We start from the raw sequence: 23,954 nt of genomic DNA, 5'->3' as shown, positions 1-23,954 counted from the left end.
GTAGTTGGCTTGGGAGTGGACAAGTAAGCTAAGCCATGGAAGGAAGTGAACGGGGGGGTGCATAAGTAGGGCACTGCTCAGGCTGATGGGTCTCCAGCCTTTTGGGAACCTCAGGGAACCTGCAGGGGGCAGCTCTCAGGGATGTCTTAATTAGGGGCCAAAAAGCTGGGCTACTGGTCCACCTCCCATAAGCTGATGGTTGGGAGTTACTCCAAAGGCTGATAATCCCCAGGCATTTCTGACCTGACCCAACACTGGTAGCAGAGCCTTCAAGGCAGAAATCCAGGGGCTTGTGGTATGAAGCTGTAGGGTCAGAAGACAATGAACTGATGGTGAGTGCTGTGGGAAGCAGGCAGTGCACAGACGGCATATGCTGCCACCATTAAGTAGAAGAAAAGTGCCCTTATTTAGATTGAAATGCAAACTACAGGGTCTACAAACACTTACTGAGCACACACTCTGTGTCAGGTCCACGATCTAGTGGGAAGACCGCACATAGGTTATTGAAAAATAAAAAAGCTCCAATAAAAAGATTTTAAAAGTGGGGCCAGCATTCTTGATATTTAAAGTGTAAAGATTAGGAGGTCCCATTGTGGCTCAGTGGTTAATGAACCCGACTAGTATCCATGAGGACGCAGGTTTGATCCCTCGCCTTGCTCAGTGGGTTAAGGATCCAGTATGGCTGTGAACTGTGATGCAGGTCACAGATGTGGCTCAGATCCTGCATTGCTGTGGCTGTAGTATTAACCAGGAGCTACAGCTCCAATTCGACTCCGAGCCTGGGAACCTCCATGTGCCTCGGGTGCAGCCCTTAAAAAAAAAAAAAAAAAAAGACAAAAGATAATGTGGAAAGATTAGCTTCTTCAAAGCGGCTATAAATGTATCTAAAATTTCTTGCAGGAGGTAGGAAGAAAGAACAGAGGTCTCACCCTGATGACAGCCACAAAAACAGCACACAATCTGCCAACTCACAATGTTCCTCAACTCATCACAAAGCTCAAATCTCAGTATGACCAACTAACCTGAAAATAAGGAAGTTAAGGAAAGAAAGGCATCTATAAGGAGATGGACCTGCTTACCTGAGGCAATGCTGCTGAACACTGGTAAGAAGAAATGAGCTTCTTACCAGCAAACTGATAAAGGCTGAATGTGGGCAGGAGAACACAGAATTCTGCAGGACAAGACAGGAGGGGAACTTACACTCGGGTTCTTCTGCATGGAGCTCCCCGGGTGCCAACCAAAAAGTCTGGCTAGAGTCTGGGGACCACCTCCCACTAGGTGCAGGCCTAGGGAGGGGAAGAGCAGCTGTGCTGGAAGAGGTACGAAATTCCACCTGGAGCCTTTTCTCCTATCTGTGCTATAGGACAAAAGCCTTAAAGTGCTGGAGAAGAGCAAAAAAACCTGTCTTCCTTAGGACACTGGTGAAAGGCCACCATAGCTGGCAATTTGTCAGTATAGCATAGTCATATTCAAAAGAACTAGCTAACTTAAAAACAGCATGCTTGTTTTAAACACAGCTTTAAGACTGTGGCCCCACCTTCAGCCAGGCAGCCAACCTATGCCCCTTCTCAACAAACACTATGGAGCCACCCAGCATAGAGGAATCTCTCAGGGCCTTGGAGGTGAAGGAAGGAAAATCACTGTCCAAGAGGGGGTTTTGGTGGAAGAAATATTTTAAATATGAAGACATGAGCATGATTATAGATGGAGCAAGGAAAGGCAAAGAACAGAATTAATAACAATCAGGAAGTAAGGAGGATGGGTTATAAATCACTTAGTATGAATTTTCTTCTGAATGTTACATCAACGTAGTTGCTTAGACATGCAAGTTTAGTTTTTGTTTAAAATAAGGGAAAATCCTACATGAATAGATTCCTGGATTAAATTTAGTATCAGATTTAATTTTTACAGTCAAGAACAATTAAACTGTCTGCTCGAATTTTCTGGATCATGAGAGCTATTCACACTGAAATGTCTAGCATTTTGCTCATTGTCAAAAAAAAAAAAAAAAGCCTTCAAGTGCTGACACAAAAAATTGTGCTTTATTTCAAATTGTTCATATGACTGCAGTAACAGAAGCTCATCACACATATGAGAGAACACATATTGGAAGTAAGATTCATCTCTTTTCCTAGTTGATTTGACATAAGCAGTACCTTCCAACCTAAATATCAATGAATACCTGTTTTAATATTTCTCCAATCTTATTCATAGTTACAAAATCAGTATAATTTCCTTCTTCTATTAACTGCCATTTATTGAACTAAGCATTATTTCAAAGAAGCACTAATCACTGAAAAGTAATTCCATTTCAAATACCACACTGAACTTCACAAAGGCATTTAAACATTCTCTGATTACTGAAAAATTAAACACGCTAAAGTTATTCAGTCTCATTCTACAGATAGCCCAAACTTAAATATACCTTATCGAACGGTTTCTAAAAGATAAAAAGGTGAAAATGTATTCTTCCTCAGCTCTTTGTCTATTCCAAAAAGCTTTAAGGAGCTCAGCACAAAACTGAAAACTCAAATGGAACTGAAAAAGGTGAATGAAAAATTATCTTCAGACCAACTCTATCAGTTCTAATATCTTTACAATCAAACTGAGTCAGAGACAAAGAGGGGGCCCGCATACTAGTTGCAGCCTATACTTTCCCTATGAGGAGGGTTGATCACCCAGCTTCCCAAAAGTGGTGAAATAGGAGACCACAGGATACACCAGATTTGTTTCATGTTAAATATTAAAAGCATGAAATGTTAAGCTATATCTACTCAAAGTAACTCAAATTGTACATCAGGATTTTTTTTTTTTTATTTTTGGCTCTGAAGCTAGCCAGAGAAATATAAAAAAATCAGATGAAATTTCTGTGTTTTTGATGAGCACTAGAAGAAAAAATGAGGGAAGGGGAGGACTGTTTTGGCTTTCCTGTTATTATGAAGCGAGGTGATAGTCCATGTACTAAATGAATTATTATATTTTGCAGGTGATTTAACTTAATTTGCATACCCACACTTCTGTGTGTTCCAGGCAGTTTTATTTATTTACTTTTTGGCCTTGTCTGTGGCACATGGAAGTTCCTGGGCCAGGGATGAAACTCACACCACCACAGCAACCTGAGGTGCTGTAGCAACAATGCCAAATCCTTAACCCACTAAACCACAAGAAAACTCCCAGGATTTTAAAAAATTTAATTTTCAATGCAAACTACAAATCAAAGATATTTGAAACAACTGTTTTCTTTCTTTTATTCCCCAGAATAGTGGACAAGTTTTAATACAAGTTTCTTGAGGACAAGCACTCTGTTTTATACCTTTACAGCCCCATCAGGTCTCAGCATGCAGGATAGCACAGAGGAGAAGAAAAGGCTCTGGGAGACCTGAAGCTGCCACACAGCTGAAGACCATGCAGTAAGGACAGTTCCGGGATCTACAGTGCTCAAGTACTGTAATGTCACTTCTGAGAGCAAAATGTCCTGAGTGTTGGAGAGAAACAAAGGGACTACGCCTTTGCTGCATCATTTCTGCACCCCTTTCCATACCTGGTGCTGGGCTCTGTAATAAATGGCTGTTGGCCAGAATTCCCTGAATTCTATTGAAAATTTCAAAAGATAAGCCCAATAGAATTTTGTTTTTTTGTCTTTTAGGGCTGTACCCGTGGCATATGGAGGTTCCCAGGCTAGAGGTCGAACTGGAGCTATAGCTGCCAGCATACGTCAGAGCCACAGTAACATGGGATCTGAGCCACATCAACTCCCCTCAACAGAATTTTTTTTAACTTGGTATTTTAAGTGAAGGAAAAAATAAGATTATTCTTGTAATCAAATGCTTTCATAATTAAATAATCAAATATTAACTACTAAATAATCATCTTGTTTCAGTATGAAAAACTGAACCACAAACTGAACATATAGTTTATTCTGATATCTTTTAAGAGTTTCTGACTCTTGGAGTTTCCACTGTGGCTCAGTGGAAACAAATCTGACTAGCATCTATGAGGATGCAGGTTTGACCTCTGGCCTCGCTCAGTGGGTTAAGGATCCGGTGTTGCTGTGAGCTGTGGTGTAGGCCACAGACGTGGCTTGGATCTGGCACTGCTGTAGCTGTGGCATAGGCCAGCAGCTGTAGCTCTGATTTGATACCCTAGGCTGTGAACCTCCATATGCCCTAGGTGTGGCCCTAAAAAGACCAAAAAAAAAAAGTTACTGACTCTTCACAGCTGTGGCAATGTTAGATCCTTAACCAGCTGTGCCACATGGGAACTTCTGAGGCTTTCTCTTAATTCCTATGACTCTTATGATTACTTTGCTAGTGAAATGAAGGTAGCATATCACCTATTTTTAGAGTTATTAGGATTAATCTGACATTAACAGAAACGCTTCAGAAACTGTAAAGCTATATCATATTGCTTTGTTACTCTAAAAGCATTTATAATTTTTTCATATTATTTATAACTGGTCCCAGCTACTCTCTATACCAGTTCCAAAAGAATTTTCTACAATGACAAAAATGTTCTGGATCTGCCTATTACTATATCTATTTGCCCTATGTGAATGTTTTGCACTTAAGTGTGGCTGGTGAGGACAGGAAACTGAATATTTTTTTCTTTCGCATTTTATCATTTATTCATTCCAAAAATCCATTTATTCATTTATTGAGTTTCTACTACAGGTCAGTCAAAAAAAGTTGTGCATGCCCAAAGTGTGTCTGGCATTAAGAATTACATGAAAAAAGGAGTTCCCGTCGTGGTGCAGTGGTGAACGAATCCGACTAAGAACCATGAGGTTGCGGGTTCGGTCCCTGGCCTTGCTCAGTGGGTTAAAGGATCCAGCGTTGCCATGAGCTGTGGTGTAGGTTATAGACGCAGCTTGGATCCCCCGTTGCTGTGGCTCTGGCGTAGGCTGGTGGCTACAGCTCTGATTGGACCCCTAGCCTGGGAACCTCCATATGCCGCAGGAGCGGCCCAAGAAATGGCAAAAAGACAAAAAAAAAAAAAAAAAAAAAGAAAAGAATTACATGAAAAAGAAGTGAAGTGTTCACTACACCTTTTAGTGGGATGGCCCTTTCTGAAAGAGTGGCTCACAATCCTGTGTTCCACATACCCTATCATCTAGACTGATACCTGGGGTACTGAGAAATTATGTCAGTGTTTTCATTTATTTATTTATCTTTCTTTTTTAAAAATTGAAATACTGTTGATTAATGAAGTTGTGTTAGTTTTAGGTGTACAGCAAAGTGATTCTGTTATACATATATATATACTATATAAATATACATATTATTTTTCAGATTCTGTTCCATTTTATGCTAATACAAGATACCGAATATAGTTCCCTGTGCTATATTCAGTAGGTCCTTGTTTATCTATTTTACATATACTAGTTTGTATCTGTTAATCCCAAACTCCCAATTTACTCCTCCTCCCTTCTCTACTTTTGGTAACTGTAAGTTTGTTTAAGTTGGTTAAGTCTATTTGTTTTAAACCTAAGTTCAATTGTATCATTTTTTAAGATTCTACATGTAAGTAACATCAAGCAATATTTGCCTTTTTCTTGCCTTACTTCACTTAGTATGATAATCTCTAGGTCCACCCATATTGCTGCAAATGCTGCAATTTTTCATTCTTCTTATGGATGGGTAGTATTCCATTGTATATACATATCACCATCTTTATCCACTTATCTGTCAAAGGACATTTAGGCTGCCTCCATGTCTTGGCCATTGTATATAGTGTTGCTATGAATGTAGGGGTGCATATATCTTTCCAAATTATATTTTTCTTTGGATATATGCCAAGGAGTATGATTGCTGGATCATATGGTAGTTGTATTTTTAGATTTTTTAAGCAACTTCCATAATGTTCTCCATAGTGGTTGTATCAATTTACATTCCCACTAACAATGTAGGAGAGTTCCTTTTCCCTCACACCCTCTCCAACATTTATTATTTGCAGACTTTTTGATGATGGTCATTCTGACCAGTATGAGGTGATATCTCACAGTAGTTTTGATGGGCATTTCTCTGGATAATCAGCAGTGTTAAGCACCTTTTCATGTGCCTGTTGGCCATCTGCAGGTTTTCTTTGGAGGGATGTTTATTTAGGTCTTCTGCCCAATTTTTGACTGGGTTGTTTGTTTCATGATATTAAGCTATAAGAGCCGTTAGTATATTTTGGAAATTAACCCCTTGTCAGTCTCATCATTTGCAAGTATTTTCTCCTGTTCCATAGGTCATCTTTTCATTTTGTTGATGGTTTCCTTTGCTGGATAAAAACTTATAAGTTGAATTTGGTCCCATTTGTTTATTTTTGCTTGTGTTTCCATTACTCTAGAAAATGGATTCAAAAAAATATAGCTTCAATTTATGTCAAAAGTGTTCTGCTTATGTTTTCCTCTAGGGGTTTTACAATATCTGGTCTTAAATTTAGATCTTTAATTCATTTTTAGTTTATTTTTTGTATATGGTGTAGGAGAGTGTTCTAATTTCATTATTTTACATGTAGCTGTCTGGTTTTCCCAACACCACTTACTGAAGAGACTGCCTTTTATCCATTTATATCCTTGCCTCCTCTGTTGTAGATTAATTGACCACAGGAGTGTGGGTGTACTTCTGGGCTTTAGTCCCTGTTCCATTGATCTGTGTGTCTGTTTTTGCGCCAATATCACACCGTTTTGATTACTGTAGCTTTGTAGTATAGGCTGAAGTCAGGGAGCATGATTTTTCTGGATCTGTTTTCTCGAGATTGAGGAAACAAAATTTTTAATTAAAAAATTTAAACAGTACATATGATCAGTGGCTACCAGACTGGACATAACAACTCTAACTTCAGAAATGTATAATTTCGTAATCGTTAAATTCAATAGATAAAATTTTCTCTGTTTTCTTAGCCACAGTGTCCACCACATTTTCAATATGGGACAGTACTACATAAAAATATGAGACAACTCAGAGAAGCAAAACCCTATTTAGTACAGCTATTTGACAAAAGGGTCTTTAAAAACAAACCATCAAAACTTCATTCTGATATAATTTAGCAACTGAGGTCTCCAAAAATATCTAAATGGCATATACCAAAGACTGGTAGGTACTAGGTGCTTCACAAAAGCTATTAATGAAAGAAGATGACATGAGAGACTGTCTTTTCATATATATCTCAGTATACTTAAACTAGAGGCCAACCTTGTCCACCAACATCACCAATAGGCACAACCTCTACTTCGTGAGTGAGCTCTACTTGAAAAGTGTCACTTGGTTGACAGCAAATATACAAGACAAGGACACTTCTCAAGAGCTACAACCAACTTGGAGGAAAGACACAAGAGAAAAGTTAATCTGTAGACATTAATGGTCCAACACAGCAACAAAAAAAACCGCCATGGGGAGTTTAATCATTAAAAGGCAGAGAAGAAGACATTTCAAGGAGAGATGATCACCAGACACAGTGGTCTGAGAAGGATGTGCACATGAGGAAGGATCTGAAGTAGCCTTGAAGAACTGTGAAGATTTAAAGAGAAAGTACAGGGAAGCAGGGAACAGTGAGTAGAAACTAGTTTGGGGAGTTCCTGTTGTGGCTGAATGGTAACGAATCCAACTAGGGTTCATGAGGATGAGGGTTCAATCCCTGGCCTAACTCAGTGGGTTAAATATCCAGCATTTGCCATGAGCTGAGCTGTGGTATAGGTTGCAGATAAAAACTCAGATCTGGTATTGCTGTGGCTGTGGTGTAGGCCAGCAGCTGCAGCTCCAATTCAACCCCTAGACTGGAAACATCCATGCGCCGAGGGTGTGGTCCTAAGAAGCTAAAAAAGAAAAAAGAAAAAAGAAAAAAGAAAAGCAAAGAAAGAAACTAGTTTTGCTAATGCATTAAGTTCAGGAAGAAGAGTAATTAGGGTTTGATTGTGAAGGGCCTTAAATGGCAGGCAGGTTGGACTCTGAAGGAATCCTGCAGGGTAAACAATGGGGAGTCACTGAAGGTTAGAGGGGCAGAAATGACTAAAGTTATAAACAAAGTGTTTCATTATTCATTCACCCAAAGCAGCCATCTGGTGCTTAATATATATCAGGCACATTGGTAGGTGAGAGTTATAATGACGGCTGTGACACAGTTCTAACTTCAAAGGGCTTACAATACAGCCAAGAACACAGACACAGAAACAACTCGATTACCATGTGACATATCTGTAGCAGAGTTACATGTGAAGTGCTAAGAACCACAGGTGGGAAGGTTTAAATCTAGAGGAGAAGGGCAAAGTAGGCTTCACCAAGAAGGAGGTCGTTAAGTTAGACCTTGAAGGCAAAAAAATCATGGGCTCACCAGGCAGAGAAGGGCATACTAGTTACCTACAGAAAAGCCTTCAGGAAATATACAACTTGTTGGGGATATCATATTTCTGTGAAAGTAAAGGGTGCTAAGGTTATGTCACTCAAATTGAAAGAAAAGAGCAAAACCTTAAAAAAGCATAGTGTTGAAGAATATTACTATATAAGCTATGTTTTAGGATTAATTGTAGTCATCACTTGTCTTCTCAGCCATGATTTCGGAAGACCGTGAGTACTAAAAGTATTGATAAAAATCTCAGAATAAATATAGACAATATAGGAATTTCCCAATGTGGCTGAGTGGTAATAAAACCGACTAGTATTCATGAGGATACAGGTTCAATCCCTGGACCCACTCAGTGGATTAAGGATCCAGTGTTGCCATGAGTGGAGGTGTAGGTGGCAGACGCGGCTCAGATATCTCATTGCTGTGGCTGCGGCGTAGTCAGGCAGCTGCACCTCTGACTGGACCCCTATCCTGGGAACTTCCATATGCCATGGGTGTAGCCCTAAAAAGACCAAAATGTATACACAGGCAATATAGAACAGACTGAAAACTAATTAAATGATCTGATTGCATTTTACCTATGGCAAGAAACATATGTGACATTCAAGGTGGAAAGGACATTAATAAAAACAAATCAAATTATCAATCATGATAATTTTATTTAGACCAGATGCAATTTCTGCCAGAAATTGTATGCAATAATCATACAAAATAGGGGGAAGATTAAGGGGGTGGGAGATGAGAAAACTGTGCTTTGGAAAATGTCTTCTCTTCTAGGAAAGAAAGCAGATTCCTTGTCTTTAAAAGCCTCATGTAGGCTTGTTGGCGTCCACCTGAACTGGATCAAGTCCAATCACATACAAGGATACTCTCTTCCTTTTACATCCCCAGGTTGCCTGTTACCATGGTAGACAAATGAATTTTTTTTTTTTTGCAAGAATATTACCTACAATTGTTTACATTGTACATAGGCAAAATTTTAAAAGAACTAATATTAATTAAATTTTAAAATATAGTATTGTTACTGAAAATTAAACATACTGCTGTCTAAAATAAAATATAACAGAAAAAAACAAACAAATCCTGAAGTCGAATTATAAAGCAACCTTATGAATTCCATTTAAAATCAATGATGAGGCTAATGTTCACAGCAGCATTATTTATAGCTGACATGGTATAGAAGTAATCAACTAAGTATCCATCAACAGATGAATGGATAAACAAGATGTGTTATACACATACAATGGGAATAGTACTCAGGTATAAAAAGAAATGAAATTTTGCTATTCCAAGCAACATAGATGGACTTAGCATTATGCTAAGTGAAATAAGTCAAACAGAGAAAGACAAACACCGTATGATATCACTTATAAGCAGAAATACAACAAACAGAATAGAACAAAAAAGCAGACTCACAAACTATTACATTTAGAATAAATAAGTAATGAAGTCCTGCAATATAGCATAGGGAATTATATCCTTTCACTTGTGATAGAATATGATAGAAGATAATACAAGAAAAAGAATGTTTGTGTGTTTGTGTGTATGACTGAGTCACTTTGTTGTACTGCAAAAATTGACAGAACATTGTAATTGACAGAACATTCTAAGTCAACTATAATAAATTTTTTTTTAAAAAAGCAGACTCAGAGAACTAGTGGTTACCAATGGAGAAAGGGCAATGATAGGGGATTAAGAGATACAAATTATTATGTATAAAATAAACTACAAGGATATATTATACAACATGGGGAATGCAGCTGGTATTTTGTAGTAACTGTAAATGGTTATAACCTTTTAAAACTGTAAATCACTATATCGTATACCTGTAACTTATATAATATTGTCCATCAACTATACTTCAAAAAAATAAAATAAAATTAATGAGGGACTTTAGCTAAAAATAAGATAAACTTATAGTAGGCAGTATCTGTAAAACACCTGGTAATAAAAGATAAAAAAGGTTTGATTTTACAGACAAGCCTTTGTTATTTACCAAAGCTATAAAGCAAACTTTTAAATTACCAAGGTCACATGTAATTCAATATTTAATTATAGAAAAGAAGCTTTAAAAATTGTAATTTAACCCAGTAATTACATTCCTGAACATTTACCACAGAGAAATGTAAATTTATAATGACATAAAAACCTGTACACAGATATTTCTAGTAGTTCTGCAAATTGAAAATAGCTCAGATGTCCCTCAAAGTCCAGTACATTCTTATGATGGAATACTACTCAGCAATAAAATATAAGAGAACGTTGATACATATACAGCAACCTGCATGAGTCTCTAAAAAATTATGCCAGTAGAAACAAACTCGTAAATTACATACCATGTGATTTCATTTATAGAACATTCTAAAAATTACGGAAATTATATTTCTATAATATATAGAAAGAAAACAATTTTAGTGTTTGCTAGAGATTAAGGAGGGAGTGAAGGGGAAAGAGAAGTAGAAGTGTGACTGCAAAAAAGGCCACAAGAGACCATCTCTTGTGATGGTCTCTCGTGATGGAAATTTCTGTCTTGACAACATCATGTCAATATCCAAGTTGTGACACTGTACAATACTTCTGCAAGATGTTGCCATTGGGGGAAATGGGTAAAGGGCACAAAAGATGTATTATTTCTTATAACTGCATGTGACTTCATAATTATCTCACAATTAAAAGCTCAATTTTTAAAAATTATAATGTATTCAAATTTTATCACAGTGATTACTTGAGGTTGGGGGAAGAACCACCAAAATGTTTATTTCTAACTACACTGTTAAAACAAATAAAGGTTTGCTGTACTTTTAGGTCAAAACAAGCTGTGAAATTTCCTGGTTTATGACTTTTAATATTTATGTAATTTTATGCTGCTAATTACACATGCATTATTCTAGTAACTTTTTCTTTTCAAAACTTCATGTGCTTAAAATTGGATCTACTTTTTACCTTAATGAATCAGCTGAATATGTCAAAGATATTACAAATCCACAAAAGGCAAGGGCACAGAAACTCTGCTCAATGTCGTACTTCAAAGTGTGGCCAAGCTGGTCTTGGTGCTTCATAGCTACATATTAACAGTTTGATACTGAGTGCACTATGTAAACTCATCTCACCATAGTTATATTCCAGGCAATAATGAATATAAATTAATCTGTTTAAAATTTTCTATTTAGGAATTCCCGTCATGGCTCAGTGGCTAACAAATCCAATTAGGAACCATGAGATTGTGGGTTCGATCCCTGGCCTTGCTCAGTGGGTTAAGGATCCAGCATTGCTGTGAGCTGTGGTGTAGGTCGCAGATGTGGCTTGGATCCCGAGTTGCTATGGCGGTGGTGTAGGCCAGCGGCTATAGCTCTGATTCGACTCCAGCCTGGGACCCTCCATATGCTGTGGGAGCGGCTCTAGAAAAGGCAAAAAGACCAAAAAAAAAAAAAAAAAAAATCTATTTACTGTTTATTTAGCAATAATTTGATATAAAGAATTATTTATTTGGCAGCCTGTATTACAAAAGTAATTGTTTAAATAAGGCAGAATGGATCCAGCAATCCTTCTCCTGGGCATATATACGAACAAAACTATAATTCAAAAAGACACATGCACCCATATGTGCACAGCAGCACTATTCACAATAGCCAAGACATGGAAACAGCCTAAATGTCCACTGACAGATGAATAAATTAAGAAGATGTGGTACATATACACAATGGAATACTACTCAGCCATATAAAAAGAATGTCATGTGCAGTAACATGGATGCAACTAGACATTCTCATACTAAGTGAGGTAAATCAGAAACAGAAAGACAAATACCATATGATATCACTTATATGTGGAATCTAAAATATGGCACAAATGAACCTATCTACAAAACAGAAAGTGAGTCATAGACATAGACAAGTCATAGACTTGAGGTTGCCAAGGGCAAAGAGAAGGGAGTGGGACGGACTGGGAATTTGGGGTTAGTAGATGCAAACAATTACATTTAGAATGAATGGGCAATGAGGTCCTACTGTGTAGCACAGGGAACTATATCCAATCTCTAGGGATAGAACAAGATGGGGGATGATATGAGAAAAAGAATGGGTATATATACATATTTGCGTGTGTGTTTGTGTGTGATAGGGTCACTTTGCTGTACAGCAGAAACTGGCACCACATTGTAAATCAACTATACTTCAATTTTTAAAAAGTAAAAACAAACAAGGCAGAATGCAGTTTTTTATCTAAGACCAAACAGTTTACAAAAGAAAAGTGGGCTCATATTAGTCAAAGAGAGGTTTATCCAATAGTAGTGGGTGAAAGCATTCCAATTTGGAATTAAAAACCCATTCATTCAATGAAAGTATCTAGAAAGACTAGGGGTAAGATTAAGTCATGTAAAAAGACAAGTCCCTGCTGTTACATAGCTCAGGGAAGGAGGAGGACCACGGGAACATGAAACTGATACACCCCAGTTATATCTTAGGATGGTGTCTTTATGTTGCTTCTATGGAAATTTGTTTTCAGAGTTCTGATCAAGTAGCTTAGAAGCAGTATTTGTTATTTCTAGAATTGAAAGTCTGACACCCACCAATATGTGTCCGAGTATTTCAGACTGACATATTTTCCATGCACAGACAGTCTGAGTTAGATATTTAACAGCTGAGTTCTTTATTGCTGGTCTCAAAATAATAGCACTTCTTGTGAAAGTCCAATTGAGTTTTCTGTTCTCTTTTACTGACTTTGCTGCTTATTCAGTCATTGACAAATTGGCAATAAGGGGAAAATTCCCATCAGTGCATCAGTCTGACATTCAAGGTAAGATTCAATGAGATCATTTATTCTAGCAAATGTCACAAGAGATTTTCAAAACATTCTTCTGTTTATTCATAACAATGAAAGGGAGTATTTTCAATAACAGAGAATAAGTTTGGACTTACAAAGGCACATAAATTGGATAAAGAATAAAGAAAAGCACAAAACAATAAAAAGTATTGCTATATGAAAGTGAAAGAACTTACTTAAAATGCAGGTCTTAAGGTATAAATTAAGTTTCTTCCTAAATAACGCATTTTCATTGCAATCGATCATTTTACATAGGCTATGAGGTAAAGTATTTCAAGAATACAAACAAATTAATCAGGTTCATGATTAAAACTTTTCAAAATCACTATCTTATTATGGGTAGGGAGCACTTTTTCCAAAGAAAACCACTGACAGTGGTTAATGTAGCTGCCTATCTAGATTCTGGGAATGTATCTCACAGCACACACCTAAAAAGTAGGTTTAGCAAAACCTAGTTAATACGAAGTCATTTTAGAGCTCATCCTTAACACTTACAGAACAATTTTGCATGTTTATTTATATACCAAAGTTTTCTGGGACAATTTTTTCCAGTTCATGTGTCTTATCTCTCCCAACTAGGTTGTAAAATTAATCACAGGTTCCGCAAATGGAGACTCTGAATACTAAATCCAACACAGACTATAAAACTCCCTAGGGAAAATCATTTTTTGGTCATGAGGCCTAGTACAGATTCTGCTATAGAGCAGAGTATAAATGAATGCTGGCTGAATGGTACCAAAATGAATCACGTATCTATTTAAATGAGTTATCTAAAACAGAACACAATTCTCCACACACACAGTAGGACTCCAGCAAATATCTGAAGGGCTTATGTTCCCTTACTTGGACCCCTGGTGGTACTCAGGAATAAGAAGTTCTAACTCGATCAGTCCTTGTTTTCCATTCAATCCACAGTGCGAGTTTCAGACAACATGATGTAGTCACTGCAAAGTGGTTTTGACTGGTTTCCCTCACCCACCCACCCACCTCCTCTTTTTTTAAGGATGCTTCCATGGCATATGTAAGTTCCTGGCCCAGGGACTGAATTCAAGTGACAGTTGCAGGGATCCTTTAACCCACTGTGCTGGGCTGGGGATCAAACCCACACCTCTGCAGTGACCCAAGCTGCAGCAGTCAGATTACTAACCCACTATGCCACAGTGGAAACTCCTGGTTTCCATTTTATGAGTGTTTTACAACAATCATATAAAATATAGAGTTCAATATCTAAAACTCTATTGAAGATACAGAAACTTAAGGGCTTATTCAAGTGTTCACTTTGATCATGACACTGAGAATTCAATCAATATTGCATACATTGGTAGTATAATGGATTCTCCTTTTCAAAAATAATGTAGTTACTGCATTAGCAAAAGGAAACAGCCATTCTCAATATTTTTAAGCTAATGCACATGGATATACATATATACATATAAATTCTATAAGGATTTTTTTCCTCCTTTTGTGAGGGGAGAGCAGGATCTAAGAAAATCTCTTCATTGGGTCTTTTAATTGCTTTAAAAAACCCCACAAATTTGGGAGCTCGCACTGTGGTACAATGGGTTAAAAGATCCAGCTTTGCTACAGCTGAGGCTTGGACTAAATTCCTGGCCTAGGAACTTTCATCTGCCTTGGGTGTGGCCATTAAAACAAAACAAAACAAACAAACAAAAAAGACTACACCCCAGATCCAAGTGCACACATCTAAAATATCATCCTGCTGAAATACACCAAACTTCTGAACACTGGTACGCTGTCTATGGGGAAAAAAAATGAGTTCAGTGAAAATATCTATATTCTAAAATGAGATATGCATCATTGAGTATAAACAGAGTCGTTCAGGAAAAGCAACATTTTTTTTTTTTTTCCCTGAGGGGCAACTCTGCCTCAAATGTTTAATTTCTTGGAGGACAAATCAAATGTTAAGTGGGTCTTTCTCATTTTAACAAGACTAGTCCCATCTAATCACCACCTAAATTAAATTACCCTTCTACTTCTATCCAACTTCTAGAAAATTTAGTCTCAACAAGGAGTTAAGCTTCGAAGATGCATGGCAGACTAGTTGTTAACACATAAGTCTAAGAAGGTAGCCACTAATTCAGCCAGTATGGGGAAGAAATATTTGTCTGGCTACAACATTTATTTTTTTAGGAGCTGAGCATTTCAGGTGAATAACTTCAATTTTCTCCCCTTACTCCAGAGGGTGAATTGTAATAAATTCTTGAGAAGACCATACACTCTTGCTGAGGAAAAAATGTAACATAATGAGAATGCCTGCTGTGCTAAGAATAGTGAAATATAAGTACTAGAAGGGCTCTATGGAGCATCATGTCCAACTCTTTCATTTTATAAGAGGAGAAAACCAGAGCCCAGGAGTTAAATGACTTGCTCATGGGACACACCTGCTTAGTAGCATGGCTGGGTCTAGGACCAGAGACTCTTTAAACTATCTATTAAACTACTGAATGTGGTTTCCATCAAGTATCTTTCAAACTTTTCTTCTAGTCTTTCTTGCTCTGGCAGTTTCCTGCCAATTTCAAGTGTGAATTTCAGACAGCAAAGGCAGCTTAAAGAGTTTATTCACAAGGTGCATTTTAGTCCATAAATAATTAACATTAACACTTTCTTCATATAATTTACTAGCAAAGACATTGTATAAAATGACTACCACTAAAATTACAAATACAATAGTTGTATAAACATTTAAAAGATATATATTTTATATTGTGTAAGTGTTCCTGTGATATAGTACTATCAGTCTTTACCTTTTAAATATAACAGTTTATTGAGGTATGTTTACCCAAACCTCCTACATATGTTGGTTAGTGGTGTTCACATGCCTCTAAGTCTCTAAGTACTGCCTGCCTAAGGAAAGTCTAACTTCCCTATTTTAAAAAGGTCCTTAGTTGATTTATTTTGCTGGCATCTCTTCTTTAAAGGTAATCTCTTGCAAACTATCAAGCTTATGATATAATTCTTCTTCAACAGTTTATTTCTTCCCTGAAATATCCTATTTAGATTAATAATCATATGACTAATGACTAAGATCACAGAAAACAAGCCAATAATGTGGCTGGCATATAGCAGATGACACAGAAAGCATCAAGTACCACAGTGTAAGAACAAAAATATATATTAAGTGCTGGCCTTGAGCCAAGCCCTGCTGTAGGTGATTTACATGTTATGAACCTATTTAGTCCTCACAACAACCATATGAGGTGGGGAGTTTTGTTACTGTTTTACAGATAGCAAAATGAGATCTAGGGAGAGTATCTAATTTACCAAGTTACAAACCTAGCAAGCAGAAGAGCCAGAATTGAACTATGACACTATGGCTGCTAACTACAACACCTCACTGCCTTATAATGACACTTCTCCTGGGCTTCCCTCAGTGTGAAGGTAAAATTCCAAAGACTACCATGGTTCACCTTAAACTGCAGTAGGGGTAGACAGAGACCTTAAAAACATTACATGCTTTATTCCCTTCCACTCACTTCCCAAAATTATACTGTTAAAGGAAAAAAAAAAAAAGCTACTTAAGATGAACATGAAGGAGCTTCAAAAGGCTCAAAAAATCTGGCATTGCTATGACTCTGGCATAGGCTGGTGGCTACAGTTTCAATTAGATCCTTAGCCTAGGAACCTCCATATGCTGTGGGTATGGCCCTAAAAGGACAAAAAAAAAGACCAAAAAAAAAAAAGTCTCAAAAGAGAATCCCAACTTCCCACTGTTATGATTTGGGGTGGAGGTGGGAGGAAAAACAGGACCGACACAGAACTTTGGGAAACCTGAGCTGAAATATATCTTATATCAATCCAATCCAATCCCTGCATCTTTAAAAGTAGGAAGCTGTAACCTAAATGTTAAATGGTTGGTTGAGGTCATAAGGTCTAAGGGCAGATCTCCTAATTTCTGGCTTAGGATGCTCTTTACTTCCTCCTCATGTTTGCAAAGTAAGGGAGCGCTGACAGTGGACCAGAATATCAGACACCACCTACCCAGTGTTTTTAAAGTTTGTTTGTACATGAGCTATGGATGTCCATGAAAAAAATGTATTCCAAGTTCCAATCCAGGCCTCAAAAGCCTGCACAGTATCCTAATAGCCCCCCTCTTTAACCTCACATTTCAACTAACTTTCATATATAGTATCATTTTTATGACAAAAACCCAAACATATTTAAAATTCACCCTGGAACACTAGGCACTAACTTGTATATTCTACATCAGTGGTCCCTGAAAAGGGTCTTTCTCTGTCTCTCCAAGCAGATGAGTTGGGGGTGGGGGTTGGCACAGGGAAAGGGATCCAGATCAGAGGGGAGCAGGATAAACACCCTTTGATATTTGCAACTCACAAAGTTCATATTTAATAAGATAATAACTAGAGAAGTTAAACATGACTTGGCTATTGAAGAAATAGCCAAGTGCCCTTGTGAGTTCTGGACTTTGTGAGAGCTCTATGATATAATATCTGACTACAGGGACTGGCATCTAACCAAACAGCAAGCATTCTTTAGTTCATGAAAAATGCTCCTCAATGGCATGATTTAAAATAATTCAGACACTTCCATATTTTAATTTATATATAGTATTAAAAATTTACAATCCAATCTCCAATGACATTTTCTTACCTGCAATGCATCATTATGAGTCATAATAAACTATAATATTATTAAGACTATGAATAATGAAATGATCAACAATGTAGCTGACATTCATTTGGTATATCAAATAAAAGTTTATCTAAATTATAAAAAAAAAAATTTAGACCAACGACAAATGGAATGTCTGTAGCATTCTAAGTTTAATTGAAGAGCCCCATCATGTAATATGCCCAATTTAGTTCTGGTAACACAGCCTCCAAAAGATGAAGATAACGCCACTGAATTACTGAAGTGACAGTGGGAGCAACTTTTGAATGTTGTACAACTTCTCATCTGAAACCAGCAAACACATGAATTACCGCTGTTTGACTTAGGGCTTGATCCCCTTATCAGAAAAAAAATCTGTTATTTTTTAACTGCTGGGCACCAAACTAACTTGCTGGCCATTATCATCACTAGTGGCAGTATATGAAGGCTTATATCCAGATATATTAAAGTTTTATGTTGTCTGTCTGTTTCTGTCTCTCTCTGTTTGCAGCTACCTGTAGTAACAGTTTGGGCATGAAACAGTCACTTAATGTTCCTAACATATCCATTCCATTGGTGTAATGACTCAGATTCTTCTTCCCCCTTCATTGCAGGAAAGACACTATAAAACCATTTAACACACTGAGGAAGTAATTATCTCCCAGTATATTGAAGGTGTGAAGTCAGCTTCCCAAAGTGACATACAATTCCATGAATGGTTAAGCCCTAGAATAACCTCTATTTCATCTTCCAGTTAAAAATAAAGAGATAATGTCTATTTTAGAATTAAGCAAATTATGGACATATATCTTGACTAAAACGGAACAAAAAATAGATTATAGAGCATTCTCAAAATACTTTAATATTTCAAAGCACTGGACTTAAATGATTGGCATGATCCAGGGTAAAAAAAAATTTCTATTTAAATCAACCTCTAGTCAATGGCAAGAAAAGAGCTCAGTTGAAAACCGGCAATAATTGAATGTTTAAAAATTAAGTGAATTTAAAAGTTTAAATTTACTTTCCCAATTTGAACAGAAAAGAAATAAATTTTTAATTATGACATAATATAGATAACCAAAATACTCAAGGTCATATAATTGTTAAAGTTTTTGTTAAACTGAGTTTGGTAGCAGTTTCTTTAAATTCAAATTATATTAAAACAGCTCAGAATTACATTTGGTTTATTCAGCTTATAAATGCAACAATATCTTTTTTCCCCCCAGGTGAATGCCAGCTGCTCCTACTTTCTGCTTACCTTTGTGCGCACTTTCCATCCCTACCCTGTTCTTCTATCTCCCTCCAAAACTGTTCAGATAAGAATTAAGATAACTGGATAGATACTGAGTCCCCCAATTTAGACTGTTCCATATAAGACATGAAATGTAGCACCTTCTCTTATATAATTGTGGGGGCTGGTGAGGGAATGCACTTTAGTCAAAACAGTTTGTTATTTTATTGGGAAGAATCACCAGTTTTAAAACTTCCTTTCTTCAAATATCTATAACAAATAGAATATATTTCTAACTGGTCTACCTTTATTTAAAAGATGTAAAACTACTTTCGCAGCAATCATACATACATATAAATGAGTGTGTATATATGTGTGTATATATATATATATACACACACACATATGTACATTCTCTATATACATGGAGATATTTCAATTTCTAATGTAGCAGAGAAATAAAATGCCCTTTTACTTTCTAATCTTCACATCATATCAAATAAGCACATTAAACTCTGCTGAGAGGAGAGTGTTACATAATAAATTTCCCAATGGCATTTCCAAACACTTCCCAATATTCAACACAGTGTTACTAGCTCTAATTTAAAAGGTCCACTTATTATGAACATACCTGAAAAACAATGTAGCAGCCAAAAGACACAATCTTTCCCATCATAAAGGCTTTTCTTTTTCTTTTTTCCCTTTCCATTTGGTCCTTAACTAAATAAAAGTCTCTCATCTTATACTTTTCAATGCCCTTGATCCCTCCACAAGGGTGTTGGAAGATAGTTGAACAATCAACTTATTATTTTCCTGAATCTGATACAATATAGCCAACTGTGGGGAGGCTTTTAGTAAATCCAACCTCTAAAGCAAACTGTGTCAAATAAAAGCACATATAGTATGCTTTTCTACATCCAGAAACACTTATTTTGGACATTAGTTGCCCCCATTTTCATGTTACCATTTCCCCTGTTTCACAGGCATCGGAAATGAAGATAACTTCCATAAAAATACATTGCATTCAAAAAGGGAAGCAGTCTTTACCTTTTAAAATAAAAGAATCCAAGCCCAAGTCTAGAAAAGCACCTTCTGTCAAAAATTTGCTTTTCTGCATCAAGGAAAATAAAATTTGACCAAAAATGTATACTGATCATTTTGTATTTTCAACATATTAAATAACTATTGTTCTTTAAAAGTTATAGGGCTGTATTTTTATTTTTCGGTCAAACTCAATAATAAAAAGGAAAGAAAGAAACTGCGACCTCAACTAATAAATTACATCTTGAAATATACATGATCTTGTAGTACCCGTGTTACTTCCAATGGTAACTGACACGCCCCGAATTTAACTGTACCAGACAGTTCTATCTGTCCCATCGCTGACCAAACACTGCTTCTCTGTTTCTATTCATTATGTATAAGAGGTCTAAACACAGCCAAGTATGCGAGGAAAAAATTACAATTCTTATGAGAGCAAAGTGATGCATTCAAGTTCCCTCCTGCAATACATCCCCGTCCATGAGCATTAACCGATTTTTTTTTTTTTTTTTGATAGAGCTAAAATATGTTGGTTGCAAGCTCATTACTCTAAGAACCTTCGGTACCCTTCCCTGCGGATTTTCAGAAAACCCTCCTAAAAACCAGGCACTATTCAAATCTTACAAACCAAACTAGCCAAGAACCTTGTGCAATGATCAATAACCTTGGCTACAAAAACACCGGCCCGAAATTCACGGTCCTGGAGACCAATGCAGCAAAATCTCAGGCGAAAGGCTAGCTGAAGCCCGAAAGAACTGCTGCGCTTCCCCTCCGCCGCCCTCTCTGCCGCATGGAGAAAAGCAAAGGGAGAAGAGGAGGGGAGCGAGGCTCACCAGCTCCGAAGATGCTCCGGTGACCTCTGGCTGCGCGGAGAGAGCTGGGCCGGGTAGACGCTAGTTCTGCGGGCCGAGCGGACTATGCCCCTGGTGCATTCCTCGCATTCCTGCACAATCGGTCGCCAGCCAAGGAGCCCGCGGTGCGCGTTCCCCCCGGACACACACACCTGCTTATTGCTGCGCCCCGCGCGGCCACTGCCGCCGCGGCGCCTCTACTGCCCGCGCTCGCTGTTTGTCGCACTCAGCCAACACGCAGCCAAATCTCGGCCCAGTTGCTCACCCTCTCTCTTCTCGAGTAGGGGGCAAAGGAGAGAGGGCTGGGCAGCCCCAGCAGCGGGCAGGGACACGGGATCCGCTAGGGGGGCGCCGCAGCTCCTCTTCAACTCCTGGCAGGGAGAGAAGGAAGCGGCAGCGCAAGAGGGCAGTCGGGGAAGCCTGGGGCTGGAGAACCGAGGGGTGGAGCGTGAGGATAAGCGGCGAAAAAAGAGGGGCGCGCTGGAGTGAGGGGGTGGGCTGGACCGGCAAGGAGCGCGGGACTAAGAGGGCAAACGCAAGACGGTACAGGCAGAAGAGACGTGGGAGGAAAGGGAAAGAGCCAAGATGCAAGAGTTGGGGCTGTAAGGACGGATAGACAGCCCCGAGGGCTGAGGAAGGCGGGCGCCCAGGAGAGTTAGGGGCGCGGGGCGGCATGCCAGGCGGGCAGGAGAGGGGAAGCCTCCGGGCAGACGTCCAGGAGGGCTTGGCGTAGTGCTCAAGTTTGGGGCTGGGAGACCTCGACCCAAAAAAGGCTAACGTGGGGAGGGGTCGTGCGTGGCATGTAGGGGACAACCCGCGGAGAGTAGTCGCCGGGAAAAGCAAATGGAGGGTGAAACTTGTGCGCCTGCCGGGGGGAGGGGAGCAGGCAGGCGAGTGCGGGCAGGAACATGAGGCGGGGCAGGAAAGCCGAGGCGGCCGCGCGAGGCACTGGGGACAGAGTAACGGGAGGGAGGCGCCCGTCCCCCACCCCTCCCGGTGCCCCTCACAGGCAGGTCCCGGCTCTGGCGCGAGGGGCGAGGGCCGAGGGTCTCGTGGGCAGGAGCCTCAGCGCCCTCCCGCGAGTCCGCACACTTACTTTCCAGGTTAGGCAGCAGCCGTCGTCGCTCCGGGGATCGGGAACATTGGCGCCGAGGGGTCGCCGCTGCGGCACCCCCACAAAATTAAAAAAGTGCCGCTGCCGAGCGGCTGCCCGCCCCTCCCTCCCCCACCCGCCCCCTACCCCGCAGCGGCTCTCCCACCACCCCCGGTGGCGGCGGTGGTCAACTTGCCCCTCTATCCCTTGCCCATGGCGCCGCCTCCGCGGCCGGCGTCGACGCAGACTCAGCCCCGGAGCCCCCTCTACTGCCCAGAGGCCGCCGCCGCCACCCGCCCAGCCACCAGCCCGCCTGCCCAGCCAGCCCCGGGCTCCCGGGAACGTCAGCACGCCGCCGTCTCCGGACCTGCTCCTTGCCAACCCCATTGGTCCGAAGGAGAAGGCTGACCCTCCCCATTGGCCCGGCCCTCATATTGAACGGGCCAATAAGGGCTGAGGTTTCAGGTCGCCATAGAGACCGATGCTGTTAAGAGCAAGAGGGCCGGGAGAAGGCGGCGAGCGAGGATGAAGGTGTTTCTGGCTTTCGGCGCGGGAGGGGGTGGGGGAAAGAACTACTGGGGGATTCCTGAGTACTGTCTCTAAAATCTGGAGCGGCTTTTGCTTTGCCTTCCTGTCAACCCCAGCTGTGCATGACAGGGTTTGTCCCTGGAGTCAAAGGCAGGAACAACTGAGCCTCCATACGAATCCTTAAGAGCCTGGGAGTGGGCGTTTCACTTTTCCTGAGACTGGGGAGTCCCTGCGCCTCTGCCCTTTAACCTTTGACATGCATTCAGCTTCTGCTTCTCCAGGTGAGTTTGCACCCCATCCCTTAAATCATTGCTTCTTCCTGACGTCACTGATCCACATGAATTCTGTTTGTTCTTCCCAGCCACTCCCACTTCCCTGGGGCGCATCTTGCCTCAAAATTTTCAGTCTAAAGACTTAAAGGAGACTCAGAAATGATTTCCTTTGGATGATATTTTGGTGAGGAAGCAGATTGACATATTGTATGATGGATGTCAACGAGTTATACTTGAGATGAGGTGTTCCCTGTTTCCCAAAGCAAACCTCTAATATCTCCACTGAAGGATATTTATTAAACACCCATCTGTGTGTGCATTCTGCGCTATGAGCTTGACAGGTGCATGCACTTTCCCCTAAGAGGTTACAGGGTAGGGAAAGATCCAGGTGATAGAGTTGATCCTTCAAGCCTTCTGATGATTTCAGAAGAGAGTAAAGGAAATAGATTACACTTGATGGATTTTGTTTTATGGGTATTTTCTAATTTATCTCTAAATATGACTAAAAAATGAACTGAGGTGTGGAATTAGTATACACAAAAATCTAGAGTTTTAATTATAAGTGCTTTGCTTTCATTAAAGTCACTCTGTGCTAGATTTCCAATACCATATTTTTTTGTAAATAACTTTCAATTTAGACACTAGCTGTTAAAGTAGGACTTCATGAAAATATTAGGCTTTTAAACCTTATATTGCTTTATAATGTAGGCACTGATACTATTACATTCCTTTTCTTTGGTGATTTTGCCGGTTTTTATACTAATCTTTTTAGTAAGATTATGTTTATGTTACTGCCCTTCATGTTGGAGGGACCATATTGTGTGAAAAAGCTGATAGGATTTTGGAAATTACAAATATTTTGTTGAGAGAAACAGATTAATGTGTGTGCAAGCTACATATGTCTAACTACTGTCCTGAATTTTAAATTGGATAATACGTGTTGCTCTTGGTTTTTAGTTTACCATAATTGAAAACTACAAAAATAGGTAAGAATTGTTACCTTGAGTAGAAAAACATCTCATAATTCATAGTAAAATTTGAATTTAGCTGACAATTCTATGCATGATTGAACTGTGGAACTAAACAGCTGAACATATGAGTGTTCTCCCTAAACATTTCCAGAATTGGGAAGAAATTAGCAAGGGCCCTGGACTGTTGTCTCA

The 23,954-nt window shown here is 39.2% G+C and overlaps 2 protein-coding genes across 26 annotated transcripts in view; one reads left to right on the top strand and one right to left on the bottom strand.

The window, feature by feature from the left end:
• Positions 1–22,316, bottom strand: part of PKP4 (plakophilin 4) — a 249,719-nt gene extending 227,403 nt beyond the window's left edge. For 8 of the 22 annotated variants that reach the window (XM_013984155.2, XM_013984159.2, XM_013984165.2 and 5 more), the window contains exon 1: positions 21,995–22,133. The gene's annotated coding sequence lies outside the window, so the exon portion shown is untranslated. Of the gene's footprint in view, positions 1–19,637; positions 20,790–20,880; positions 21,270–21,994 lie in introns of those variants that run through there. The other 14 variants (XM_013984161.2, XM_021076436.1, XM_021076443.1 and 11 more) reach the window with 7 other exon arrangements.
• Positions 22,418–23,954, top strand: part of CCDC148 (coiled-coil domain containing 148) — a 362,700-nt gene continuing 361,163 nt past the window's right edge. The window contains exons 1-2 of one of the 4 annotated variants that reach the window (XM_021076459.1): positions 22,418–22,522; positions 22,636–22,800. In XM_021076459.1, coding sequence (XP_020932118.1) covers positions 22,776–22,800 — 25 coding nt within the window. In that variant the 5' untranslated portion in view covers positions 22,418–22,522; positions 22,636–22,775. Of the gene's footprint in view, positions 22,801–23,954 lie in introns of all 4 variants that reach the window. The other 3 variants (XR_002339474.1, XM_021076460.1, XM_021076461.1) reach the window with 3 other exon arrangements.

The sequence above is a fragment of the Sus scrofa genome, chromosome 15 (assembly GCF_000003025.6).
Source record: "Sus scrofa isolate TJ Tabasco breed Duroc chromosome 15, Sscrofa11.1, whole genome shotgun sequence".
Taxonomy (NCBI): Eukaryota; Metazoa; Chordata; class Mammalia; order Artiodactyla; family Suidae; genus Sus; species Sus scrofa.
Note: the sequence above shows the minus strand (reverse complement) of the source record. Positions and strands in the feature narration are given on the sequence as shown.